A 27,022-nucleotide genomic window follows, 5' to 3' on the forward strand; every position below is an offset into this window, starting at 1 on the left:
ATCTAAAGATTACTCTGAGGAGGAAGAAAAAGTTGTGGCTATGGTGGCCAAAAATTTCAGAGACTTATGAGAGATGACTGATTCAAGAAGTTTTTTGAAAAGATGAAGAAAGCTCCCAGAGAAGCTGAACCTAAGGAAGAAGAAAAGAAGGATCCCACCAACTCCAAGATGTTTTGAATGCTCAAGATTTGGGCATATACGAGCTGATTGTGGGAACCTCAAGAAGGGCAAGAGGAAGGCTTACAATGTGACTCTTAGTGATGAGTCAGAAGAAGAAGCTCTTGAGTCTGAAAATTTTCTAGCCTTTGTAGCTCCACTTGTTGAAGAGGAGGTTTCTTATTACTCGGAGCATAGTGATAATGGGGAAGAACTCAAGGACCCGTACAAAACTCTCTATGTAGAGTATGAAAAGCTGAGGAAAGGACGTAAGCAGCACCTTCATGATCTGAACTGTTTGCAGATCGAGAAGAGTTCTTTGCTGTGGAAAATTCAAGAGCTGGAGGAGAAGTTACTAGAGACACAGCTCCAATTAGAAAGAGTCACTGATGAAAAGCTGACTCACATTCTATCTATTCAGAAGAGCCCAACCGACAAGACTAGTCTTGGGTATGTAGCTCCTCCCACTGACACTCCCTCTACTTCCAAGACTATATTTGTCAAACCTGCAGTCCCAGAGCCTCCCCCCATTGCTGAAGATAAAGGGAAGGACAAGATTAATGATGATGTTCTAGGCACTCAGAAGCCTCTTTCCATCAGAAGATCTCCTATATGCCATCACTGCGGTCTAAGTGGGCATGTCCGACCCCAGTGCTCCCTACTTAAAGCACAAAAGGAGAAGGCCAAGAAAGAAGTGCCCAGACAAGCTAATCATGGCACTAGACCTTTGACCCAGCATCAGACTCCATGGTGTCAAGCACCTTACCAAGCTCCATGGAGGCAAGTACCAAGGCATCAAGCTCCTCAATATCAAGCCCCTTGGTCTCATCACCTTGGCACCAGGCATCTCAGCATCAGCGACCTTAGCAGTGATTTGTACCTGCCAATCACAGTGGCAAATTCAAAATCAAATCCAAGCACTCTAAAAGGTCGCAGAAGGTGGAAGAGGATCAATACTACAGTGAGCCACCTATTTGGATGCAAAGCATGACGAAGTGGATGGGCCAGCAGATGAAGTCCTGCCAGCAACCACCCACTGGAAGGTAGGCTTGGGTCAAGAAGAAGAATAACATTCACCCCATGAGGGGTAATGGACGCACCTCACAGGACAAGGTGTTCATGCCTAGGATTTGGTTCATAATCCTAAGGCATCAGGTTTGATTGCTTGACTTTTACTTGTTATATTTTGTATACAATCTACGAACCAGTTTAGTTTTGCCCCCTATTTCTCTTGAGAGAGCATTCCAGGTACTTGTTGGGGAAGATAGAAAAAGCAGGTCGAACGACTGTTTTTCTGTATTGGCATCATCGAGCTTACATAGGTTTGATCATGCCTTGCATATGATGTAATTTCCATATAGCATTTTTTTTTTAATAAACAAAAAAAAAGGGGGGAGAAATTGCAGGAAACTTTCCTTTCTTGGCAGATCAGATATTGCATGTGTTTTCACCTGATATCTCAATTCTTTATGCATTAATCTACTTTGCTTAGATATGATTGAGAGTTCATGAATTTATCTGCCAAATGTTTTCCTGTATATGCAAAAGTTGGATAGCTTCTTTCCTCATGCGATGAAAATGTACACTATCCAAGACTCCCCTAAAGGTACATCTTTCCTTCTCTGACTTTTTGTTTCTAGAAATTCTGGATAAGAGAAGAGGTTTGTGATAAGATGGCCAAATTGACCAAATGCTAGTTGAACCTAGAACCTAAAAACTCTAACACTCTCTCTAGGTTGCAGCATCAAAAGAATCAAGCAGTAATTCTTTAGTTTTCTGTGTTATATGCTTACACTCACTACTTCTGTGCTGAAATAAGCCTTGTCCTTCATGGTGCAAGTAAAATTTTACCTTGTCCTTCATGGTACAAGTAAAACAATTGGGTGCTGCATCTTAGGGGGAGTGTATCAGATGAGGGTGGCTAGACCCTAGTAAGTTATAAGGTTTGACTTTTGACTAATGTTTCACTGATTTTCTCTCTTGTTTAGAAAATCTGGTTGCTCTTTGTCATATCAGTGAAAGTCATACCTTATGGGAAAAGTCTTCACACACACATACATTTCATGAGTTGAGTTGTCTATTTAAATTTTCTGTCTATAGGATAATCTTTGTGCTGATTGAAATCTGAACTCTCTATTATATCTCTACTTAGTTTTAAGATGCTATTTGAATGTGTTATCAGTTGATTATACATGTGTGTTCTGCAGCTGACTTTAGGAAAATTAATTTCTGCAAATTTTTCCTCAGTTTTCTGCATTTTCAGTGTGAAGCGTCCGGACGGCCTCGCTTTGAGTCCAGACGGGTGTAGCTCAGATGGTCGGACGATACTCCTGTACGTCCGGAGGCGCGCTGCTCCAGCGGTCGGATGGTAGGGTTAGACGTCCGGACACACTCGACCTGTCCGCATGTTTCCGAGGTAGCGCGCGTCCGAACAATGTTAATGAGCCGTCCGAACGGGGACCCCACAACCTCTATAAAAATAGGCCGCCGCATTTCAAGAGCTACCCCACACAAAATCTCTCTTTTAGCTTCTAGTGAGTGATTTCTCGCTAGTTTTTGCATCATCTCGCCCTTTCTTGTCCTTTTGTGCATTAATCTCTCATTCCAAGTATTTTTTTCTAGCCGATTTCTTTTCAGTTTATTCTAAACTGTTAGAATTTTGATTATTTTGGGAATGTTGTTGAGATTATAACATGCATAGTTGTGATATCTACTATGTTGGGATTCTTTGGTTTGGTATTTTTGTGGACTGTACTTTCTGCCTGTTTTAATAGTCCATTTTAATGCTGTTATACTGCCGGATTTTCTATGTGCATTAACAAGATTATTCCTTTTTGGATTATTTTTGGCAAATCTTGTTGGTTTCTTTTGCAGAATCATGTCTACAGGCAGTCCACAGCGCAGGGTTCGTTAGAGGACAGAGGGAGATAGAGCAGCCCTTAGAGCTAAGATCATGGACCGCTCAGTCATTGCCGAGAGGAATGTGGTCCATTCCGACATTATGGTGGCTCCTCTAGATAGTATCCATGACACTATCCAGACCTATCATTGGGAATCTCTTCACAGTTGTGCCTGTGTTGTTTACACTAGGCTGGTCTGACTATTCTATGCTAACCTCGAAGTGGTTCAGGATGATGATCGAGGGTTGGTGCTTCAGTCCACTGTTGGAGGACATACTGTCACTGTTGATCCCCAGATCATCAATCAGTTCATTGGAGTTCCTGTTCTCCAGATGTTTGAGAGCCCTTACAATGAGGTGGTACTTCCTCCGTCTATGGATGATCTCCGAGAGTTTTTCCACGCAGTTCCACAGGGAGAGAAGCACACCACCACCATCAAGATCGGTGCCTTATCCGCCCCTCACCGCATCTAGCCAAGATTGTTCAACACAACCTATGGCCTGTTGTCAAACGCAGTGACCTGATTCTGAAAAGGGCCCAGTTCGTCTATGATATCCATCTCCGCTTACCTTTTTGCCTATGCAAGCATATTTTGTGCGTTATTCTGGAGGCCCGTGATGAGAGCATATCGATCTTCCATTCGGCTGCCTGCTCACACAGATTATACTATAGTCAGGCATCAGTATTGCTGGCGAGCCAAAGATGAAGATCCAGGATCCACTCAGCAAGCAGACGCTGATGAAGTCAAATGCTCAGCTGCGGAGAGATGATCCGGATGACGATGATGTGCCTCCACCTCCTCCTATTCCTGTAGGCATACCGAGTTTGGCTTCCTCCTCTTAGACTGTCCCGCCATCCCAGCCAGAAGTCAACTATTCTCAGATCATGGAGGCATTGGCCACTACTCAGGGGGGCATGAGCTCCATGCAGCAGTCCATCTCTACCATGCAGCAGGTGGTTCACTCCATTAACCTCCGGGTTGAGCAGAACCAACTGGACCTCCGAGAGTGCCTCAAGTTCCATCATCCTTCCAGCAGTGACGATGAGGATGATGCCCCGATGGCCGAGGCCACTTGAGCTTCTTTTGTTTTCTTATTGCTTTACTTATTTGAGACATTTGTTTTATATTTTGATACTCTTGTTAAAGTCCTGGATAATATTACTATGTTTACCCTGGTCCTTCTGAGACCTTTAGGTGGAGTAATTTTTGGTGTGTTTTCTTTTTATTACTCTATTTGACCCTTTGTCCCTTTGTGACAAAAATGAGGAGTAATTTTTATTTTTGGACCGGGATTATATTTTTCACCGGTCAAGTATTTTTGTCCCAGAATGGCCAAAGGGGGAGTTTGTTAGTTTGTAATTGGCTACATTCTGTTGGACAAAATCAATTCTTTGTAAAGATGCTTTTTAATAGGGATTCCGCTATTCAGAGTGCTTCTAGGAGATTCTGTACATTTTACAAGTCAGAAAAATCCGGTTCCCTGCCAGCTGTCCGGACGACGTGTCATACCGTCCGGACGCCTATCTGTCCAAAGTATCATCCGTCCGGACGACGTGGATTCCCGTCCAAACCTTCCTTTGTGTCGAGAAGCTTCGAACTGCTCCAGCTTGCATCCGTCCGGACGATTCAGCAGCCCATCTGGACGACACTCAGTGTTCGACCAAAGCTTCAGGATTTCCTTCCAAAACACAAATATGGGAAGATCGCTGCAACCGTTCGGACGATGTGGATTCCCGCTGGACGCACTCATCCAGAAGGCAAGTATCGCAATTCAAATCCATACGTCCGGACACCAGTCATCATGGTCCGAACGTGCAAGCATCAGATATGGAAATTGCATGCATCAGATCAGCCTTTTGGACAACCATCCTCTTGGTCCAGACACGCGAAGCCTCTATATGGAAATTACTTGCAACGGACGTGCGACCGTCCGGACGACAGGGCACCACTATTCAGACGCGGTTCATTTTAGGAAAGAATTTTAGCGAAATTCTCGGACAATTGATCGCACAGTTGTCCGTCCGGATGGCCCATGACTACCGTCCGGACGGTGCCCAGTTTTTATTAAGCCAGATGCTCATTTGAACCGTCAGCCTATAAATAGAGGTCCCTAGGCTTGAGAACAGCAAGAATTCGGTATTGACTTCCATTAGTGCTTAGAGAGCTATATTGTGAGATTATTGAACTGAGTTGATCTCTCTGAAGCCGTTGTTGTGTGTACTGTTGCTGCGCTTAATCTGAAGTCTATCTTAAGGGTTGGCCCTAAGGTAAAGGATTCCATTGAAGACCCCTTCAAGTAGGAGACCTGGTTGGGAGGCGTTCGTGTTGGGTTACACGTTAGAGTGCAAGGTACGACCACTGCATCAGGGGTATGTGAGTGCTACTACTTTGTAACTAGTCTTGTCTTCTGAATAGTGGATATCCTGGGTTTGGCTGCCCCAGAGTGGTTTTTCTCATATTGAGTTTTTCACTTCATTAACAAAAATTATTGTGTTATTTAAATTCCGTACCGTTCTTATTTTGTTAACACTTTGTGCACACACACACACTTAGAAGTCAAATTCCATTTTTCAGAGTTGGTAAAATGGCAAGAAAACACATTGAAATCGTTTAGAAAATGCATAAAATCGACTTTCGGGAAGTTGTGTCCGAACGGGCACCGAGCAGGGTCCGGACAGGAGCTTTAGAGAGTGAAAATTCACTCCTTGGAAGTCACGTCCGGACATGCTATACCCCAGTCCGCACAGCCATGGCAGAATGCGAATTATGTTGATTAAAGCCCGTAGGTCCGAACAGCCACTTACCCCGGCCGAACAGCAGACATGATAAAGGCCTTATGGGAGACAAAATTCTCCCTCTCCTTCATTTTTCCCAAAAACAACCAACTTCAAAACATTCTGACTTTATATCATATCAATAATTTTTTATTACTATTTAAATAAAATAAAAAATTCACTACAATACAAAACTTTTTCACTTTTACTTTATGTCACATCTATCACTTCTTACTACTACCCCCAACTCACACTCCCTTACCAAACAATGCCAAAGCGAAAATGAGTCATTTTTCAACTCATTTCAGCACCAAACTCGCCTCTCCACTCCATTTTCTCTAGGGTTTTGATAGAAAACCCTCTTTGCTTGAAGATTCAAGCCCCATACCTCAAATGTAACACAGGGAACATGATCTATGCGAAAAGATCTACATTTTGATCGATTGGTTTAAGGTAAATTTCTGAACTCTTGTCTTTTGAGATTTTGGGTTAAATCTTGAGATATTTGAGTTTAATCTTTGTTATTCTTTAGGTTTTGTACGTTTTGAAGCTTCCTAAACATTCCCCAAGCTTTGGGTAGCATTTGGGTGAATTTTGGTAAGTTTTCCAAAACCCTAACTTTTTGAGTATTTGTCTAAGTTGTGTTTCTATGTACCTAACCCTAAGATTATCATATGGGTTAGTGTTTATTGTTTTTGGGTAGTTGATTGGAACCTTAGAAATTCTATGAGTGTGTCATGGGTAGAGCTCTTGAGTGATTCAAGTGCTATTTGAGACGTTTAGAGTTCAGATTACTAAATGTTATGCAATGTGTTGAATTACAGTTGTACATTGCGAGTCGTGTTCTAGGAATCCATAAGTGAGCCCCAACATCCACGCGGCCAAAGTGAGTATTCTACTCACTGAGGAAAGATGATATGATTGAAATGAAATGATATTGTGTTTTTATATCGAGCCGACAATATGTTGATTATGGGGTTTGGATGTTTTCAATAATTTCAAGTATGTTAAGTTATATCAATGGTGTTTATGTGCTTTGAGATTACAAATATGAAAGAATGATTTGAGATATGTTTTAATGTGTTTTTTATGCTTGCTGCGATTGGATTTAAATTACGTAAATTGTGATTACGAAAATGATATGTTGAATTGTGTATGTCTTATGAGGAAGTATATGTTTAAAGCATGATCATGAAAAGTAAATGTATAATGTTTGAGCATGAAGCATGAGTATAGATGTGAGAGAAATGCATAAGATACTAGAAGATTGAGCAAGTCTCCAGTATTGTACAAACGGACAAGTCCGTGAAGGCAAGTATAAATGTCAAATATTGTATATTTGGACCTCTTAATTTGCATTTGCTAAACCTTTAGCTTTATTATTTTTTAATGTTTTTGGTTAGTTTCAGTGTTTTAGTGTTTTGCAGAACATTGAGAGAAAATGCAATTTTTATGTGGGATTACAAAGAAACGGGTTCTTGCCAATGCTGGTCCCGTGTAAAGCTCCAGATGAAGCCGAAATTTTAATAAAACTTAAGGACCTGTATCTTTTTTTTCTCTGTTGTAAGCAAGCACGTGGAGGAGGTGCAAGAGGACTTAATCGAAACACATGTTTTTAATGTAGAGGCGCTAGAGGGAGAGAACTTTTTGTCTTGATAAAAGAAAACAAGGCACATGTGCGGCACCTTTATGGAAGCATATTTTGTTTCTTTGACAAAAAAAACCATGCGTTAGTTTTGGCTTTACACAAATTCTTTCCATGTAAGGGGCTGAGAGACACAAGTTTGGAAAGAATATTATTTTCTCAAACCTGGCAGCCTTTACGTGTTCACAGGCCTTATTTAGGAAGGTGCAACAGCTCTTTACACGTTATTCTCCAAACTAGCATGCATTGAACCCATGCGTACCCTCTGGCAACAACGTGAGATGTGGAAGCAACAAGACGTGGTACGGTGCAGCTAATTGAAGAGCAGGATCACAACACAGACGGCCAGCGTGATTTTGTTTATATACATTTCCTTTTTAAGAAGGTGCAGGACCAAAACAAAGGGAGACACGTCTTTTTCCCATACTTGCAGCACCGAATCAACATGCATCTCTTTCCTTTTTAGACCTGGAGCACCGAAAGGAAAGAAAGGAGATACACACGTTATTTCCATACCTGGAAGACTTAGGAGGCGCAATTCCTGTCCATGCACCTCTTTCACCACGAATTGGCAGAAGAGAGACACGCACATCTCCTTAATGAAAGGGCAGAATCCTAGAAAATAAAGGAAGGAAAAATGCATGCAAAAATATGTCTTAGCAAAGCACCGAAACACACGGATGTACCGAATCCATGCAAGAAGAGCAGAAGCCGAAGACACGATTTTCTACAAGGAAAGGCAGCACCGACTTGAAGTTTTTGTTTTTTTCTTTTCTTTTCTTGTATACATAGGACGTGTGGAGGCAGCCGTTCGTAAGTTTTTTACACGTTTAGACTTTGTTAGGCACCAAACCCCTAGACTTTGTTAGTATTTATATGTCTGTTTTTTTTTTTTTTTTCTTAAGGAGGGTTGGGGGGGGGGGGGGGGGCGGGGTGAGAGGCGCAAGTCTACAGCCCCACCGAGAGCTGTTCGTGTAGTTCTTACACGACTTCTTCTTGCATGTTTTCTACTGTACTTTTTCTTTTAGTAAGTAATTCAGCTTTTATGTTTTTAATTAAAGTTTCAATGTTGTGATTTGTTATTGAGTTGGATTCATTGAATGATTTAATATAATTTTTACGGAACTTCAAACAATGAATATGGGTTAATTGTTTATCGGGTGTATAAATAAAATACAAGAATGTGGTGTTTGATTTAGCAAAGTGGATTTTGAAAACCTTAGTGCTTCTTATCTATTGTTTTTAATTCGGTTTTATTTAGTTTATTATTTTACATGAAAAAATCCCAAAAATTTGGAACTAGGTTAAAATAAAATTAGTTTGAATAGAAATTGTTAATATTTTATATTGGCAACATTCTAGTTGACAAAAATACTTTATGTAATGGTTGCTTTTTAACAGGATTATTGGTTCTATTCAAAGTCTTCAAGTAATATGGACAGTGTCTATAACGCCCCGCTTTTTACAAAAAGCGTAAGTGAAAATTTTAATTTTCACGTGACATTACGACGTCATCAGAGCTGACTGTATTACCTCAATATATAAAAATACTAACCAGTTGTTATAATATAATAAATACATTCAAAATAATAACATATGTGCCACATGCGCACTAAATAATATTTAAACATTGTCTTCAACTAATACAAATTAACATATAAAAATATTACATATTAACTTAAAAGTCTTTAACCACACTATAATAATATTATCATAATATTCCTAGTAGTTCCGTCCTTCAATCCATCCTGCAAAAACTCGCATGAGATTGCAGTTACCACCACAATTTCATGCTGTGGTCAAGTGAGTCAACGGTCATTGACCACATAATGAAAATATTGAATCATTTAAAAGTACACTATACAATCATTTAATGACAGTTATATGTATGCACAATTTCAATATTCACTACAAGAAATTTACTCATTAGCATCGACAGTAACTGGACGCTAAAAGTCCAAAAGTCGACGCTAATGAGTATTAGCGTCAACATTTGGACGCTAATAAGTAGATGCTATAAGCTCGACGGTGAAAAAAATCAGCGGTCATCAGCGTCGACTTTTTTGTCAACTCTAATAATGTATTATTAGCATCGACCTATGTAGACGCTAATAATAATTTCAGTCGCCCCTAAAAGGTTTACCACACATAACATTAGTTGACGCTGATGCTAGACTATTAGCGTCGACCTCAACGTCGACGCTAATAGTCTAGCATCAGCGTCAACAAATGTGGACGCCGAAACACTAAAAAATTAAAAAAAATGAATAAATAATAATATATTAGCGTCAACAAGTTGACGCTAATACACGACACTTTCTTATTAGCGTCGACACATTCGCCGCTAATAAAAACAAATTCTGAGCATTAGCGTCGACAATGTCGACGCTAATGACCTAAAAAATTAAATATATTTTTGAATAGATTATTAGCATCGACATTTTCGACGCTAATAAAAACAAATTCTAAGAATTAGCGTCGACAACGTCGACGCTAATAACTGTTATAGACTATTAGCGTCGACAATGTCGACACTAATAAGAACAATCCTGGGCATTAGCGTCTACAGATATTCTAAAAACCAAAAAAAAATATATATTATTATTATTATTATTATTATTATTATTTTAAATAGGCCATTAGTGTCAGCCTAAAAAATTTTTAAATATATATATATATATATTAATACACCATTAGTAATTTATATACAAGAAAGAAAAGAATAAAAGCTAGATACAAATAGATGGAGAACTTAGTACAATTCAAGCTTAGACAAATGCTAACCATAATCCAACACAATACATTTATTTAGTGACCTAAAACTGATATAGATAAGGTTGGAAAGTGTTTTTGTTTCTTGGCACTCTCTTATAATATGTCTTAGTAATTTTCAAAATCACATTGAAAGATTTACAAAATGCAAACAGAGAACCTAATAAGCTAAAATTAGCCACTTTGATATCAAAGTATCAATTCACTTCCAAGAAGGTTTGTATGAGAAAGTTTACACACCTCAACCAGATATGGAACTGAGAAATATAGGTTTCTAATATTCACCTAGTATATAAGTAATGTCTTAATCTTTTGATCTCAAAGTCAAAAGAATGCCAAAAGGCATATGTAAAGTAACATTGAAGAGATAATTTGTTAAATCTCAACAAGAGTTTACTCTATAGGAATTCCTAACCAAAAAGATTTTGCTTACGGAAACAACTTGAAGCCATGCATCATTATCATGGCAGAAATGCCATAAGTTCAGAATCCCTTCCTTTTGTTGCTTAGAGATTAATGGAATACAAAAGAAATCGGAATTTAGAATCTTTAATTGAAAATTATTTAGTTGAAATTCACTCCACCGATAAGATTCAAAATCTTGTTTTTTTTTTTTTTTTTCCCTAAACAAAGGGTGATCACAATCAAATAAAATAACAGTATGATGAATAGAAATACCATTGAAGAAAGGGCTTGGAGCCCAGCTGAACGTAGACTTTGTTCCCTTTCATCCTCCCCCACTTCTCGAGCTAATATATTGACACAATTTTGGAATAAAGCCTACTAAGTTAAACATAAAAGTTCCATCACTCTGCCAAATCCAGTATAACAAAAGAGCTGGAAATGAATTACACTTGAAGCCAAATATCCTCACAAAAAACCAACAACTTCCTGTAAAGGATTGAAAATTCTCATCTCTCAATTCCTTGTAATCTGATCACCAAATTTGCAACTTTCATCAACAAAGCATCAAATATCAACTAAACTGATTATGTGTGAGCTTTTCCTTGAAAAATTAATCAAAACTATTCATATAATCAGGTTTTTTTCTTCTGTCATATGAAGAGATAAATGCCTTAATTTTGTAATTTATATTACCTCCTATATAAGTAATGTCTTTTCATATGATAGCATTCTCCAATATCCACATTGTTTGGTCCTGAAGGAGTAGCTAAGCAAGGACCAAACAAAGTACGTAACTGTTGTTATGGAGATTGGGTAATCTCACAAACCCAGAAAAAAAAATGAAACCAATCAGAAAAGCTGAGTGGTCAGCTTCAAGGTATCAAACACAATGATCTCCTATATACATTTAGATAAAAGAAGCAGCTGAACTTGGCATTCTGATAGCATACCCAATTGTACAGATGATAAAACATATCCAAAACATATTGACATGAATTTGTAGAGACTAGGGGCGTTCAAGCGGTTGTGGTAGCGGTTATTTGCTTATTTGGTTATTATAAACCTGTTTTCTTTTATTGTTGCAATTTTTAAATTTTTTTTAACAAAAAACCAATATTTTGCTACTTTCCAGCAACTCAAATTTCCAATTTCCATAACAAATTAACAATATAACATGAAATACTGCATTCAGATTTAAGTGGTGAGTTGGCATTTTAAGTGGTGAGTTAGCATTGTCAAGTTTGAGAAATTGGTTACACATGCACATCCATAGATGCACACACATGTAGTTTTTAACAAGATTACTAGCATGTTTGAGTAATATATCCTACGTATTAGCTTTATAGAATAGTCAAAGTCTAAAGAGTTACCAAAAACAACAGGAGCCAACGAGAGCCACAGGGACGAGAATTTCATGGCCTAAAAGAAACTAAGAAGCAGAAGCATTGGAGAATGGCTCCAGAGCTGCATAAAAAATATTCTGACTAGTTAGGAACTAAAAATTATCATAAACTTGATTGTCTCTCAACTTTACCAAACACATTGAGGTTTCATTGATCAAAGAGGCATTCACACAACATATACATCAAAAAATGTTTAACAGATTTAAAACAAAGGACAAATTGTACTGACAAACTAAAAATAAAAGGCAATGCAAAAATTGTCATAGTTGTATCTAATTGCAGTTCCTTTTCTTGAACTTATGCAGGAATACGTTTCATGAACCACACAAATGATAGATCACACACGAATGAAAAACAACAAAATCAATTTACACCATCACCATCATCTAGCCCAAGCAGGAGGTTTACAAGCACAACAAGGTTTTAATATCTAGGTTGAGTGGGACAGTCCCCATCTCTAGGACATCAAAGTCAAGAATATGAAAATGGGATAGCGTCCTTTCAAGTTGGACGTGCGATGCCGGTAACTGACACTAAAAAATGTAGACTCACACATGTATGCTACATTCAGAGATATGTCCAAGGAATTTCATAGAGACCAACAAACGGAAAATATCAATGGGATTATCATAAGAAACATTTGCAAGCCATAAGAAACATGTCCAAGGAATGTCATTAGTGCAAGCCATAATGCATGTACCTGGAGCAGAGAAGTTAGTACATGAAGAAATTGAAACATACAGTACATTTTGGTAGACCAATAGCCCAAGAAACAAGACAGTACACTCCAACTAGGAGATGTACAACAGAAACAAAGCTGCAAAGATATAAAAGATCTTCAAATTGTTGCAAGCGGTGAAATTTTTCAAACACCACAATAGAATTTGCTGAGAAGTTTCAGTGTTGTCAAGGAAGCATACTATGGCTATGAGAAATAATTATAGACTTCCTAGTTGAGTATGTTGAAGATAACATTTAAGAAGTACCTGCACAGAAATATAAAGGTACAAGTGCGCAACCTCTTATGACAAGCGCAAATTAACAGTTTAATTATAGAGATAATATATGTTTGCAATGAGAGAAGGCAAAAACAGCTACCTGCTCTCAACAAATCTGTCTATAGGCATCTCCTCAAATCTGCAAAATAGGTCAATTCCTTTCACAATCGACACCAATAGTCTAGTCACCACAGCCACTCAACCGAAAATATTGCCTATCTATATCTCTTGTCGTCCTGCAAACACTTTAAAAAGGCTAATTAAGAGATATATATATACTCCCTTGCATTGTTTACTCAAAGTTCTTTAACCTTCATAAACATGTCAAGGGAGGTTTACTAACTCAAAGTTCTAAAACCGAAAATTGTTTGAAGGTCTTAATGTAATACAAAGTAGATTTACTAACTCAAAGTTGTTTAACTGAAAATTGTACGAATATCATAATATAATACAAACCAAGTTTGTTCGATTATGCGGGCGGAGATACAACCCAAATGGACACCACCAAAAAAATATCCAACTACATAGTTGTTCCAAATCTCCTTCAAGTGTTGTCTTAGCTTGATTTACCCGCAGTGACACTACATTAAGACAACCTACCAATAATAGATTTTTATATCATGATCAATAAGATTTCAAACAATTACTTCATGTGTGTGTGTGTTGAAAAAGTAAAGCATAGAGAAATATTGTCTAACCCTCCAAAACGTGACAGCATCATGTCAATAGTGGCCTGAAGATTTTTTGTTATGTCCACCAGCTTAGCTTGTTCAGTTCTTGTTTGAGCCAACTGAATGTTCGTCTCTTGGAGATCACTTTGGGTCTCTTGGAGATCACTTTGGGTTCCTTGTAGCTGCTTCTTTGTATCTTCTAGATCCTTCTCTGTTCCTTCTAGCTTCTTCTTTGTATCTTCTAGATCCTTCTCTGTTCCTTCTAGCTTCTTCTTTGTATCTTCTAGATCCTTCTCTGTTTCTTCTAGCTTCTTCGTTGTTGCCTGCCGTGTTAGTGTGTATTCACGGCTGTAAGATTGTGTGAATGGACACATCCGAGATGAACTTAAAGGAATAGGTATGACACCACACCCCATTCCTTTCACGTGACCCGATCGTCGACCTCCTAACACCTTTGTCATGATCTCCATTTGCCTTTTTTCTTCAAGAATTTCCTCTTGCATAGGGTCATCCTCGCCCCCATTATTCAACAATTCATTCATCTCATTCTGCACAAGCCATATATTCATGTATTTAAATATACTGTTAATATTCTTCATTAATAAAAATAACAATCACATAAAAAACATTTCATTTACTCACATATAAACCCTCAACTACTGGGTTCACAAAAGAACCGTTTTTTCTTGTATGGGTCTCCCTATAAAGATCAATAGGTTTGAGAGGCTCTCCAGTTTCCTGTTCCTACATAGAATTAATGCATACACTAAATAATGTATACACATAATTAACGTATACACTAAATATTATGCTATAAATTTCTTACATTTTTGTATACCACTTGAACGAATGAGAGCGTGCCCGCCGAATGACATGCTACATGCTTTTTCCTATTCTTTTTGTTCCTTTTCAACCGTTTCTGATGAATTTCAACCAACAAAAAGAATTACATTATTCATAAGATTTCATATCAATATATGCAAATCGTATAAAATTTAATTGTATAATCATTTTAATCAAATTTATTTACCACCCATGAATCCCCCTCAAATAAGTCACATATTGATTTCCAAGCATCAGGATGGATATCATTTGGGTATATTTCCCTCACAGCAGCCTTAATCATGGCCATCACTTCAGCATCTTTTTTATCAACACCTTCAAAATGTATTTTGTAATGGTCCTTGTAGATTTGGGAGTGAATCCTAGAATAAGCACGGCCCATCTTATGGTATACGGTGGTTATGTCCTCATTGCGATCATAACACAGCTTGAAGTAACTCTGTGACAATAATTGAGAGAAAAATTGTTATTTTCTTTGTCACGTTATTTATAGTAACATTATCACAAACATTATCCCTCATACCTGAACATGCTCAGCTGCCTTATCCTTTTGTTCAGGTGGCACCACGGTCCAACAATCATGATGCAGTTCACACATGCTATAAACAATCATTCCAATTTTCGACACGAACATCGATGCATTAACGCCTATTGGAGCCCGGTAGCCGTCATGAATTTCTATTGGCATAGGACCATGCGCAGCTACAATGGCATCCAACTTCCTACACTTGGCCTTACCCCTACCTTGTCTAACAGGTCTGCTAACTGTTATCTCAAAACATGATAACGTAGTCAGTTCTATCGGACAAAGAACCGTGTAAGATGTCCATAACAAACACAAACATAACATGAACAAAAAAGATACAATCTAATACACAAATAATCCATATGCACTTACAAGACGCAGCAGGGGCGGCTCCTAATGAATCCAATCTTGCAGCTGATTGAATGTGATCAGAAGACTCGGCCGAATGGGAAACCATCGTCTGCGTATCCATAGCATCAACTACATGGTTGGAAGACCGTTGGCCCTAAACTCGGCCACCCCCTCGGTTGCATTGTCCGGCCTTCCTAACCATGTTCAATCTGCTCATAAATCAAAAACCAGGAAGTTAGATAGAGAAAATTATAATCATGATATAATTCATTACAATAAATTTAACAATCAAATATACTAGTGTTTTACTAACCACATAAGGTAATTTACAAAAGACAAAACACCAAAAATAAAGGTATATATATATAGCAATTGTTCACTAAATATGTTAATGGAATTTTTACTTATACCAAAATGGTGCTCACATTCAACACATCATCATCAGAGTCCGAGTTCGTATCATCAGTGTTGCTTGAAAATGATCTGTATCGTCGTGGCTAGATAACTCCTCTTCATCATCCGAGTTTGTGCCATGGTCCTCATTCAACATGTTATCGTTGATGAACTCTAATCCATCAAGTTGCACATATAATCCATCAATTGCTATTGATTCTTCATTATTTGTGTCTCCAACATGCACAACATTACCCCCAACACATTCATCTTCCTGGTATGCACTATCACTATTAACTTGGTCATCTTCTTCATTATCTCCCTCTTGTACTATTGGAATGTCGTATATGTTTCGATTGATTATCCTTTGCACCACTTTCCAATTACCACCAAGTTTAGGATCATCCAAATAAAACACTTGCACAGCTTGGCATGCTAAGATGAAAGGATCAGACTCATACCATTTACGACCCGTATTCACACTAGTGAAGCCTTGGTCTGTTCGTATTCCTGATGAATTTTCAATATTCCACCAATCACACTCAAATAAATACACGATATTGGGGCCGGGGTAACGCAACTCCAAAATTCTCTTCAACTCACCATAGTACTCTATTGTCGACGTGTCATGCTCACCTTTTACTGCAACACCACAGTTTTGGGTAGTACGAGTCTGTGCACATTCTTTTGTTTGGTACCTAACCCCATTCACAATGCAACTTCAATTCGATCTAACCTGCTGATCAGGCCCGCATGCAAGATGATATAATTGTTTTGAGACATTCTCTCCATTACGCCTACAATTGTATAAATGCTTATGAAACCAACGTTCAAAGTTTGCCTCATGCTTTTTTTCAATGTCAGGGCCACCTTCTCTTTCGATCATATGATAATGTTCACTACATAAAAAAAAAAAAACAAAAAAAACAAAAAAAACAAAAAAACAAATGTATTGGTAAACATCCACACTATGAATTGGACATAACATAAAGGTAAAAAAAGGTCAAAACCAAACTTACTTCATGTATGAAGTCGTATCATTACAATTTCTAAGTACATACCATCGTGCCTTAGCAAACTCATTACGATCTAGTATTATAGTTGATGCTGCTCCAAATGGCCGAACTCGTTGAGAGAACACATCCAAGCGTTGTTCTACTCCTTCCACCCCACTGTCAACATTTTTCTCTTCACGGTTCCATCTTGTCTCAATCCCCCTAAGATACATGGAGCAAAAGTTTGAGCACTCATCAGCTATGTAACCCTCTGCAATGCACCCCTCTGGACGCGCTCTATTCCTCACATACTTCTTATATTTTCCGAGTGTCCTTTCAATTGGATACATCCAACGAAATTGTACTGGACCAGCAAGCTCAGCCTCCCGAGGTAAATGAATTGCTAGATGGATCATAACATCAAAAAATGATGGCGGAAATATCTTTTCCAACTTGCATAGAATCATAATAATGTCTTCTTTCATTTGTTTCAACACATCTACTTTCAATGTTCGTGCACACAACTGGTTAAAAAAATTACTCAACTCTGTCAAAGTTGTCTGTATTTCTAGTGTTAAAAATTTCCGAATTGCAATAGGAAGTAAGCGTTGAAAGAAGACATGATAATCGTGACTTTTCATACCGGAAATCTTACCAGGCACCTTGTTCACACACCGACCAATGTTAGATGCATACCCATCGGGAAACTTAACAACTTTGACCCATTCACATAAACTTTTCCTCTCATCTCTTGTCAAGGTGTATTTCGCAATCGGCATCAAATAAGTTGCACCTTTTTTCTGTAAGTGTAATTCTTTACGTATACCCATAAGCATCAAGTCTTTTCGTGTATTGGTTGTGTCCTTGGTCTTCCCATCAATATTCATCAGCGTACCTAAGACACTTTCACAAATATTCTTCTCAATATGCATGACATCTAAATTATGTCGAAGTTTCAATTTTGACCATTAGGGCAACTCAAAAAAAATACTCTTCTTCCTCCAATTCAACTGAATATCTGAGTTAATTTCTTGTCCAAACTGCACTCCTATAAAATCCATAACTTGTTGCAGCAGTTGATCTCCAGATAGTTCTTCAGGTTCTAATCTATGCTCCTCAGTACTGTCGAACAGTTCTTTTCTTATGCGCCATACATGCCCCTGAGGAAGCCATCGACGATTACCCATGTAACACGTCTTATGCCCATGCTTCAATCTCCTAAAATCTGTATCCTTGTTACAGATTGGACATGCAAACTTTCCCTTGGTAGACCACCCAGATAAGTTTGCATACGCAGGAAAATCGTTTATAGTCCATAGTAATGCCGCATGTAATTGAAATGTGTCTTTTGTCAATGCATCGTACGTGCTTACACCTTCATTCCACAATTCTTTCAAATCATCAACCAACGGCTGCAAATACACATCAATTTTATTTCCGGGTGACGTGGGCCCTGGGATAAGTAGGGACAACAACAAATTTGGAGATTTCATACACTTCCATGGAGGTAAATTGTATACTGTTAATATTACTGGCCATATACTGTATGTTGTATTCATATTACCAAATGGGTTGAAACCATCACTTGCTAAACCAAGTCGCACATTACGAGAATCACTAGCAAACCGGTGATATCTTTTATCAAAATCTTTCCACACAATAGAATCTGCTGGGTGTCTCAAAGTGTTGCCATCATCTTTTCGTTTATCTTTGTGCCACCGCATTTCTTCAGCTATTTCTTTCATCATAAAAAATCGTTGTAGTTGTGGTTTTATTGGGAAGTACCGTAAGACTTTCTGAGGTATTTTATTTTTTCTGCCTTTGTCGTTATGCCATCTAGAAGTTTTGCATTTTGGGCATTCCACTGCATCTGCATGTTCCTTCCAAAAAAGCACACATTCATTCTTGCAAGCATGTATATTTTTGTAATTAAAGCCCAAGCCTCGCCTTAATCCCATTGCTTCTTTGTACGAGGTTGGCAATGTCTCTCCATCTGGGAGGGCTTTCTTTATCAAGTCAATCATCATATCGAACCCCTTGTTACTTATATTGCAGATCGCCTTTATATGAAGCATCTTTAGTATGAAAGCAATTTTTGTGAATTTCTTACAGCCTGGATAAAGTTCACAAAGCCCATCTTCCAACCTTCGATAAAAGGAGTTGATATTTTCATTAGCGCCGGTTGTGGGACCTTGTGAAGTAGAGGATTCTCCTATGTTAGCATCTAGAAAAGTCCCCATACAAACATCGCCATACAATTCTTCAATCGCATCAACCTCCTCTATCATTTCACTTGCATCAGTGTGCACATTTGCATAAGTATTTACCCTAAACTGATCTTCACCGTGAAAAATCCATCGAGTGTATGTCGGATTAAATCCGAATATGAACAAGTGACCCTTCACCATGTCAATAGGACGATAGCATCGATTTGCACAATTTTTGCATGGACACAATATCATACCACGTACATCCACACATTTAACTGCCATACTCATGAATTCTTTAACACCTTCTTGAAATCGCTTTGAACAGCGGGTAGTATACCGCATCCAACTCCTATCCATCTCAACTCCTATCCCTTCATCATGTTAATGATACACAAGTTGTTAGTAAATGCATTTAATCAAGGTGAATTTTATATGGTTGACATTATATGCCTAGTTCCAATAATATTTACTAGATATTGATATGGCAAGATGAGAGTGAGTCAGCTAATCACATGTAAATTAGGGTACTAAGTTTAGTTCTTGATATCTCAAATATTCATTTAACCAAAACTAAGGTAAGGTTCCTAAAACAGTGAATTTTTGTAGTGTCCCGCAGTAACTCATGTGCCTTAGCCATCTCCCCCATCTTACAATAAGCATCCATGATAAGTAAAAGTAATTGTATCACAATAGAACCCGGCTACATCCATTTCTTTCATCAAATTTACAGCATGCATTAGATATTACACTCTTTTTCCCTATAAAAAAAAAAAAAATTAAAATATCCATGTTTTATACAAGATATTAATTACATAGTCTCGACAATCCTAAATAATAGACTAATTATATTATATTATATTATATTATATATATATAGTACTCTACCAGAAATCTGATTCAAAATAATTCTATCAAAACCCATCTCAATAATTCTAAACCCGATCAAAACTCTCTATGCACTTTTAATTATCCTCTCTCTACATAGAAGTCTGTTTGTCCCCTTCTTCAAGCAATCTTCACACTTTTTCTTTTTTTTCATAATGCCCATTATACTGAAATTTTTTTCTTTTTCTTTTTCTTTTTCCTACATTTTAGAAAAATTCATCATTAGCCTTTTCCAATTTTGAATTTAAGATGTTGTCTGTGTGCTATATGATACTATTTACTTTTCACTTCTTTTGTTTGTCTGTTTTGTTTTAAATGTTATTTTAGTATTAGAAGTGGGGTTCGATCATATTAATCTCTCTTATCTATAGTCCGAATTTGAATTTGTTTGGTGTAGGTGAGCTCCGATTAACATATTGTTCACTATTGATTTTGTGGACCCATTGACCATTTCATTTTCATGTATCAACCCAAACTAACAAAATGGAAAAATGGTTAAGAGCTCATATTTTAGGACTTATTGTTCACTATTGATTTTGTGGACCCATTGACCATTTCATTTTTCATGTATCAACCCAAACTAACAAAATGGAAAAATGGTTAAGGGCTCATATTTTAGGACTTAGCATATGCATGTTGACAATGTATGTTTTAGTGTCTACATTTATTGTTGTTTGGAATAAACTTAAGTGGTGTTATGTACAGGCTATCAGTACCACAAGGCCAAATTAAAAGGAAAGAAAAAGAGCCAAATGGCTTTAAAGAAAAAGCTTGGGTTTTTAACATTACTACAAGAGATTGGAAAGTGGGCTAACAATGGGCCAATTTTATTTTATTTTTCCTTCTTTCTTTCTTTTCTTCCTACTTTTTTTTTTTTTTTTTGGAAATATATGGGGGACTGCCTTTGTCATTTCTGCCGTAGCATGATGGAGTCCAGAGAACATCTCTTCTTTGATTGTGGTTTCAACAATCGAATTTGGAAAGAGCTTCTTGGCCTTTGTTTAGAATCAAAACCGAAGAAGTCTTGGCAGAATGTTGAAAATTAGTGTGTGCTTGAGCAGAGGAAGGACTATCTAAAGAGCAAATTGTGTATTCTGAGCCTTGGTGCTACTGTCTATATTATGTGGAAACATAGAAATGAAATCCTACATGGGAATGTTTTGAGTTCGGAAAAAAAATGATTTTAGCCAAGATCAAATGGGAGATTCGGGCTCGTATTATGGCTAAAGGTCCTTATAAGAAGACCTCAATGAATTTGCAGCTTGCGGCTTTGTGGAATCTTCACAGAATTTTTCCTTAGTATTCTAGTTTGTTGGCTTTGGCTTCTATGTTATGTTTTAATGTGGTTGCTTTTGTGTTGTAATGGTGTTTGGCAAATGTTGTTCTGCTCTATTGTGTTCGTAGGGCTCTGTGAGCTTTCTGCGTCTCATTTGCCCTTTGTATAGCTTGGACCAGTTTTCGTGTGTTGTTTCTTGTTGTTTGGTTTATAAAAGATTTTTTTCATCAAAAAAATTTAAAAAAAAAAAAAAAAAAAAAAAAAAAAAAAAAAGAGGCAGCAACAATTGCTAGCTAATCTCAATTTACAAATGATTCTGGTGCTTTAATATAGACGCCAATTCCCACGTTTAAATTATGCAGCAAATGTACTACTACCCTGAAAAATGATACAGAAATGACACTCTGACGGTCTCCTCTCCTCCTTTTTTTTCATTAAAAACAAAAAATAACTTTTAATCAAAAAATACACTCATTTATCCTTTTTTTTTTCTTTCTGATTAAAATTCTTTTTTTTTTTAATGAAAAAGTGGAGAGAGTGGACGGTCCCTCGGTATCATTTCTCCTACTACCGTAGCCCATAGTTTCATTTCTTTCTTTTCTTCCTACTTTTTTTTTTCTTTTCTTCCCTTTCCCTTTTTCAACTTTCTAGCATCTTCGTCTAATACAGTACAGCACAACAAAAAAAAAAAAAGAAGAAGGGAAAACTAGACAAATCCATAGTTTCATTTCTTTCTTTTCTTCCTACTTGTTTATTTTCTTTTCTTCCCTTTCCCTTTTTCAACTTTCTAGCATCTTCGTCTAACACAGTACAACACACAAAAAAAAAAAAAAAAAAAAAGGGGGAAAACAAGACAAATAAAGACAAATGGACTAAAAAAAACCATGGTAACAGGAAACAAAACCAAAATGAGGGAAACTGTAGGAGAGTTTACGGTGGAAGAAGAAGGCACAGAGAAAAATAAAAAACAACCATCTCAAAACCCTTCTCAGAAATAGAAAAATAAAAAACTCAAACCAAAAATACAAACCCAGAATTGGAATTTAAGTAGAAATCCTTACCCAAAATTACAGATAAACGAGCTAGTGAGTCTGTAGGCTGCAGGACAAGTGGTCGGCGGAGCTGGAAATGGCGCCGGAGATGAGTGGTGAGGGGCAGTACGACTGATGAAGGGAAAATAGAGAGCGTAAGAGAGAGAGAGAGAGAGAGAGAGAGAGAGAGAGAGAGAGAGACAAAGACAGAGACAGAGACGTCAGAAAGAGAGAGAGAGCAACTTACCTGGTGGTGGTCTCGCTGAGTTGCTGAACTGGCGCCAGAGACGAGTCCACAGAGAGAGACAGTTGAGTGAGAGAAAGTACGAGAAGTGAGGGAGAGAGAGAGATGGTTGAGTGTGAGAAGTAAGACAGGTCAAGTAAAATTTTAGTGAAAAATAAATACGTAGCGCCAATATTAGTGGATCCCGCCTAAACTTTTGGCAAAATGGTTTTATGTATCAGCGTCAACTTTGTCGACGCTGATGTAAACTTATTAGCATCAACACCTAAAGTTGACGCTGATATTTGTACTATTAGCGTCAATAAGTTTATGTCGACGCTAATATTAATTTTTTTTTATTTTTTAATTTATGCAATTTAATAATTGTTTAATTCTATTAATTTATTTTTTTTAAAAAAAAATAATACATATTTAATAATAGAATCTTATTAACATTTTAGAAAAATAAAACCTATAAAAAAACATCATATTTAATTAAAGAAATTAATCATATTTAATTAATATTTTGATCGAACCCTATAGATCTTGCACTATCCTTGTGAACTAGTTCAAGCGATTGAAAATGCATTAAAATTGGTCAAATATTCAATCGAACCTTAATCATATCAAGTTTGATTGATTCATTGATCTTATCACAATCAATCAGATTGATGCATTGAAATCGATGAGGTGTTCAAACAAATATTGAATTGTGTAAAGTTATATAAAGCATTGATCATATTATAGTCAATCGAACTAATACACTAGGATGGTACAAATTCCTTAGAGTTCAACCAGCCATACTAATACACTACGGTCGATAAGACATTTGATCAAACCTTCAACTGTATCAATTAATTCACATGTTCATAAAGTGTACTTTGAGAAGCCATAAATTAGTCAATGACTTGGGTAATTTGAGTATTGAGCACCTCTATTGATGGATTATCATAATCCATATGGTTTAATCAAACTTGACATAATTCAAGTTCCGATCAAACATTCGATCGAATCTTGAATTATGTCAAGTTCAATCGATGCTAAATAAGATTATAGTTTATTCGATCTTACAAGGATCGGATTAATGAATTAGAATTGATTGGATGTTCGATCAAACTTTTAATTATGTCAAATTCAATTGATCATTTGATTGAATCACGATCAATTAAATTGATCTTATAATGATTAATCGGACCAATACACAAGCATAAAATAATACAAAAATCCATATAGTTCGATCAAACTTTCAATTGTGTCAAGTTCAATTGATCATTTGATTGAATCACGATCAATTAAATTGATCTTATAATTATTAATCGAAACCAATACACAAGCATAAAATAATACAAAAATCCATATAGTTCGATCAAACTTTCAATTGTGTCAAGTTCAATTGATCATTTGATTGAATCACGATTAATTAAATTGATCTTATAATGATTAATCGAACCAATACACAAGCATAAATAATACAAAATTCATATAGTTCGATCAAACTTTCAATTATGTCAAGTTCGATCGATCAAACCGATGCGTGGGAATCGATCGGATTGATCTTATCATTATTGATTGGACTAATGCACATGATAAATTAAAAATAAAAATAAAAATAAATAAATAAAACATAAAACTTTACTAATAATGTGAAAATCAAAATTAATTTTTCATAGATTTTTTTTCTACCCCTTACTTATTTTTTAATTCCTCTGTATATATGTGTATGTATTTCTTTTTTTTTTAATGGAACATATGACCACGTGGTAGGTTTTGATTGGTTTGCCATTAAATTTCATTTATGATACATAATAAAAGTCATTAAAAACCAAAAGATTGAAATGACATTTAACACAAAAATTAAAAAAAAAAAATAGAAAAACTTTAATGGGAATATAAAAAGAAGAATTTTTTTCTATAGGTTTCAATTTTTTTTTTTTTAAGTTTATTAGGTTTATATATATATATATTTGGTTACGCAGGCTCATTAGCGTCCACATAATAATAAGTTATGTACGGAGATTATTAGCGTCGACTGAAAAGTCGACGCTGATAATCTTTTATTAGCGTCCGCTCCGAATTGTCGACGCTGATAATAGGATTATCAGCGTCGACATTTTGTGTCGACGCTGATATGGTTCATATTAAACATATCAGCGTCGACAAAGAGGTCGACGCAGATAGTTACTTATTAGCGTCGACAAAAGTAGACGCTAATACATAAATTCGCTGCTATTTTTCCACCCGCACGAGGGAAGTTTTCCTGCCAGGTTATTAGCAACGACACATTAGCGTCAACAACAATATGGACGCTAATAGTGCATTTTGTTCAATAATTAGCGTCAAGTATTTTGTGGACGCTAATAGTGTTAGGAGTCGACGCTGATATTCAACTATTACCGTCTACTTTGAAAGTGGACGCTGAAAGTGTACTATTAGCGTCAACTTTTTTGTCGACGCTAATAGTGTCGCCCCTAATGAGTAAATTTCTTGTAGTGATTCATTAATGCCTCAAGATTTAAACCGTTGGACTTATTAGTGATTAATGCCATAGGGTCTAAGCCTTGGTCTTTTTATTATTAGTGAATTACTGATCAGTGCCTATGGACTCTCACCATCTTAGGTCTTATTAAAACCTATGGTCTGAATCAGTACTGCCTTAGGACTATTCCCCTTGGTCTTTGCCTTAGGACTATACCCATTAGTCTTTGCCTCGGGACATTAACCATCAGTCTAACTGATTGATTCATGCATTGGGACTTTCACCCGCAGTCTTCGCCTCAGGACTATACCCCTTGGTCTTTGCCTTGGGTCGTTAACCTTCAGTCTTTTCTTGTTATCAGGTCATATGTTCTCACAGTAAAATATGCAATGACAGTTTATCAGTATAATCATTAATCATGTCAATAATATACTCAATAAAATAGCCAAATAGGTACAGTTCCAAAAAAAAATATGTTACACACAACTCGTATACAATTAAATAAAACAGACATCACAATGTCATCAAAGACCACCAACACGTATCATCCTCAACGAGTAAGTAATACTCACAGCAGTGACATATACATTATTCCAAACAAACATGTTAAATACCAAACAACTCGCATACGATTAAATAAATCAAACTTCAATACATAATCAAAAACTACCACACGTATCGTCCCCAGTGAGTAAGAAATACTCGCAATTATTTCCTGCTTTCAAAAAGGTTCACAGATAATTGTTCATTGCAATATATATTTAATACAAATAATAGTAAATTAGTACAATCCACTAATTAAACTCATATTAATACTATTTTCATTTTTAGCCTTTAAACCTTAGCATAATATCTAACATCATTTAAACATAATAACGGCTTATAAAATGGATTAATTATAATGCCACATATTTCATGTGGGCATTATAACAACATTTATTATGAAATGGCCAAAATATCCTTTTAATTCAAAAGGTTATTATGATATTATTAACATAATATCCTTTATAGAAATAGACATATTAATACAATATTTAAAGTGGGTATTGTTTCAATTGTTTTAATTGAAACAATGAGATACCAAAATAGGATTAAACCACATATAACTTATTTGTATATTAAATGAACTTAATAACATCTCTATAATTAATGAGTTTTATACATTAAAAACAAGTAAATAGAATATTAACGTAAAATAACCTTATTTTATTCTTTATAAAATCTAACAGAATGACGGCATTTGTATTAACAATGCCTAATATTACTTTAAAATATTTGAGCGACGTAACAACGCTTTAATAAAATATTTACTTTTTATTTCAAATTAACCCAACTACAAATATATATATATATATATATATAAACATTCAAATTTGATGTATACACACTCTTTTGGTTCAGTTAACCCCATACACACACACACACATATATATATACATATCATTTTAACGTATATCAGTAATATTCACACACGTCTTTATCAACACACACAATTCGACACACCCACCCACATGTCTATATATTTTACCACACGCATTCAACAATCACACACGTTCACATTTATCGCTCCATACAAATGAAGCATTCTTTCTTGTAAGAGCAGTGAGTGGCCCTGACAATGAAGAAAACCCCTCAATAAACCTCTTGTAATACCCTGCTAAGCCTAAGAAGCTACGGATCTCCCGCACACTTGTTGGCCTTTCCCATTCCACAACTGCTTGCACTTTTGCTGGATCAACCGCAAGGCCATTCTTGTTTACAACATGACCCAAGAATGCTACCTCTTCCAGCCAAAACTCACACTTCTTGAACTTTGCAAATAATTTCTTTTCTCGCAGCCTTTCCAACACCATCTTCAAGTGTTCCTCATGCTTTGCATAATTGGCCGAATAAATCAATATGTCATCAATAAATACCACCACAAAAGAATCCAAGTATTCATGGAACACCTGGTTCATCAAATCCATAAACACAGAAGGGGCATTAGTCAATCCGAAAGGCATCACCAAGAACTCATAATGACCATACCTCGTTCTAATCGCCGTTTTGGGAATGTCTTCTTCTCTCACTTTCAGCTGATGGTACCCC

At 36.5% G+C, this 27,022-nt stretch overlaps 1 protein-coding gene across 1 annotated transcript; it reads right to left on the reverse strand.

Annotated features, from left to right (window-relative positions):
- Positions 1-15,872: 15,872 nt before the first annotated feature.
- On the reverse strand, positions 15,873-19,400 carry LOC133873274 (uncharacterized). Its single transcript, XM_062310997.1, has 4 exons — positions 17,825-19,400; positions 16,900-17,728; positions 16,575-16,635; positions 15,873-16,511 (listed from the first exon to the last, which is right to left on the reverse strand). The coding sequence occupies exons 1-4, from the start codon at positions 19,398-19,400 to the stop codon at positions 15,873-15,875; spliced, it is 3,105 nt and encodes a 1,034-aa protein (XP_062166981.1).
- Positions 19,401-27,022: the final 7,622 nt, after the last annotated feature.

This window comes from Alnus glutinosa, chromosome 7 (genome assembly GCF_958979055.1).
Source record: "Alnus glutinosa chromosome 7, dhAlnGlut1.1, whole genome shotgun sequence".
In the NCBI taxonomy this organism is placed as follows: domain Eukaryota; kingdom Viridiplantae; phylum Streptophyta; class Magnoliopsida; order Fagales; family Betulaceae; genus Alnus; species Alnus glutinosa.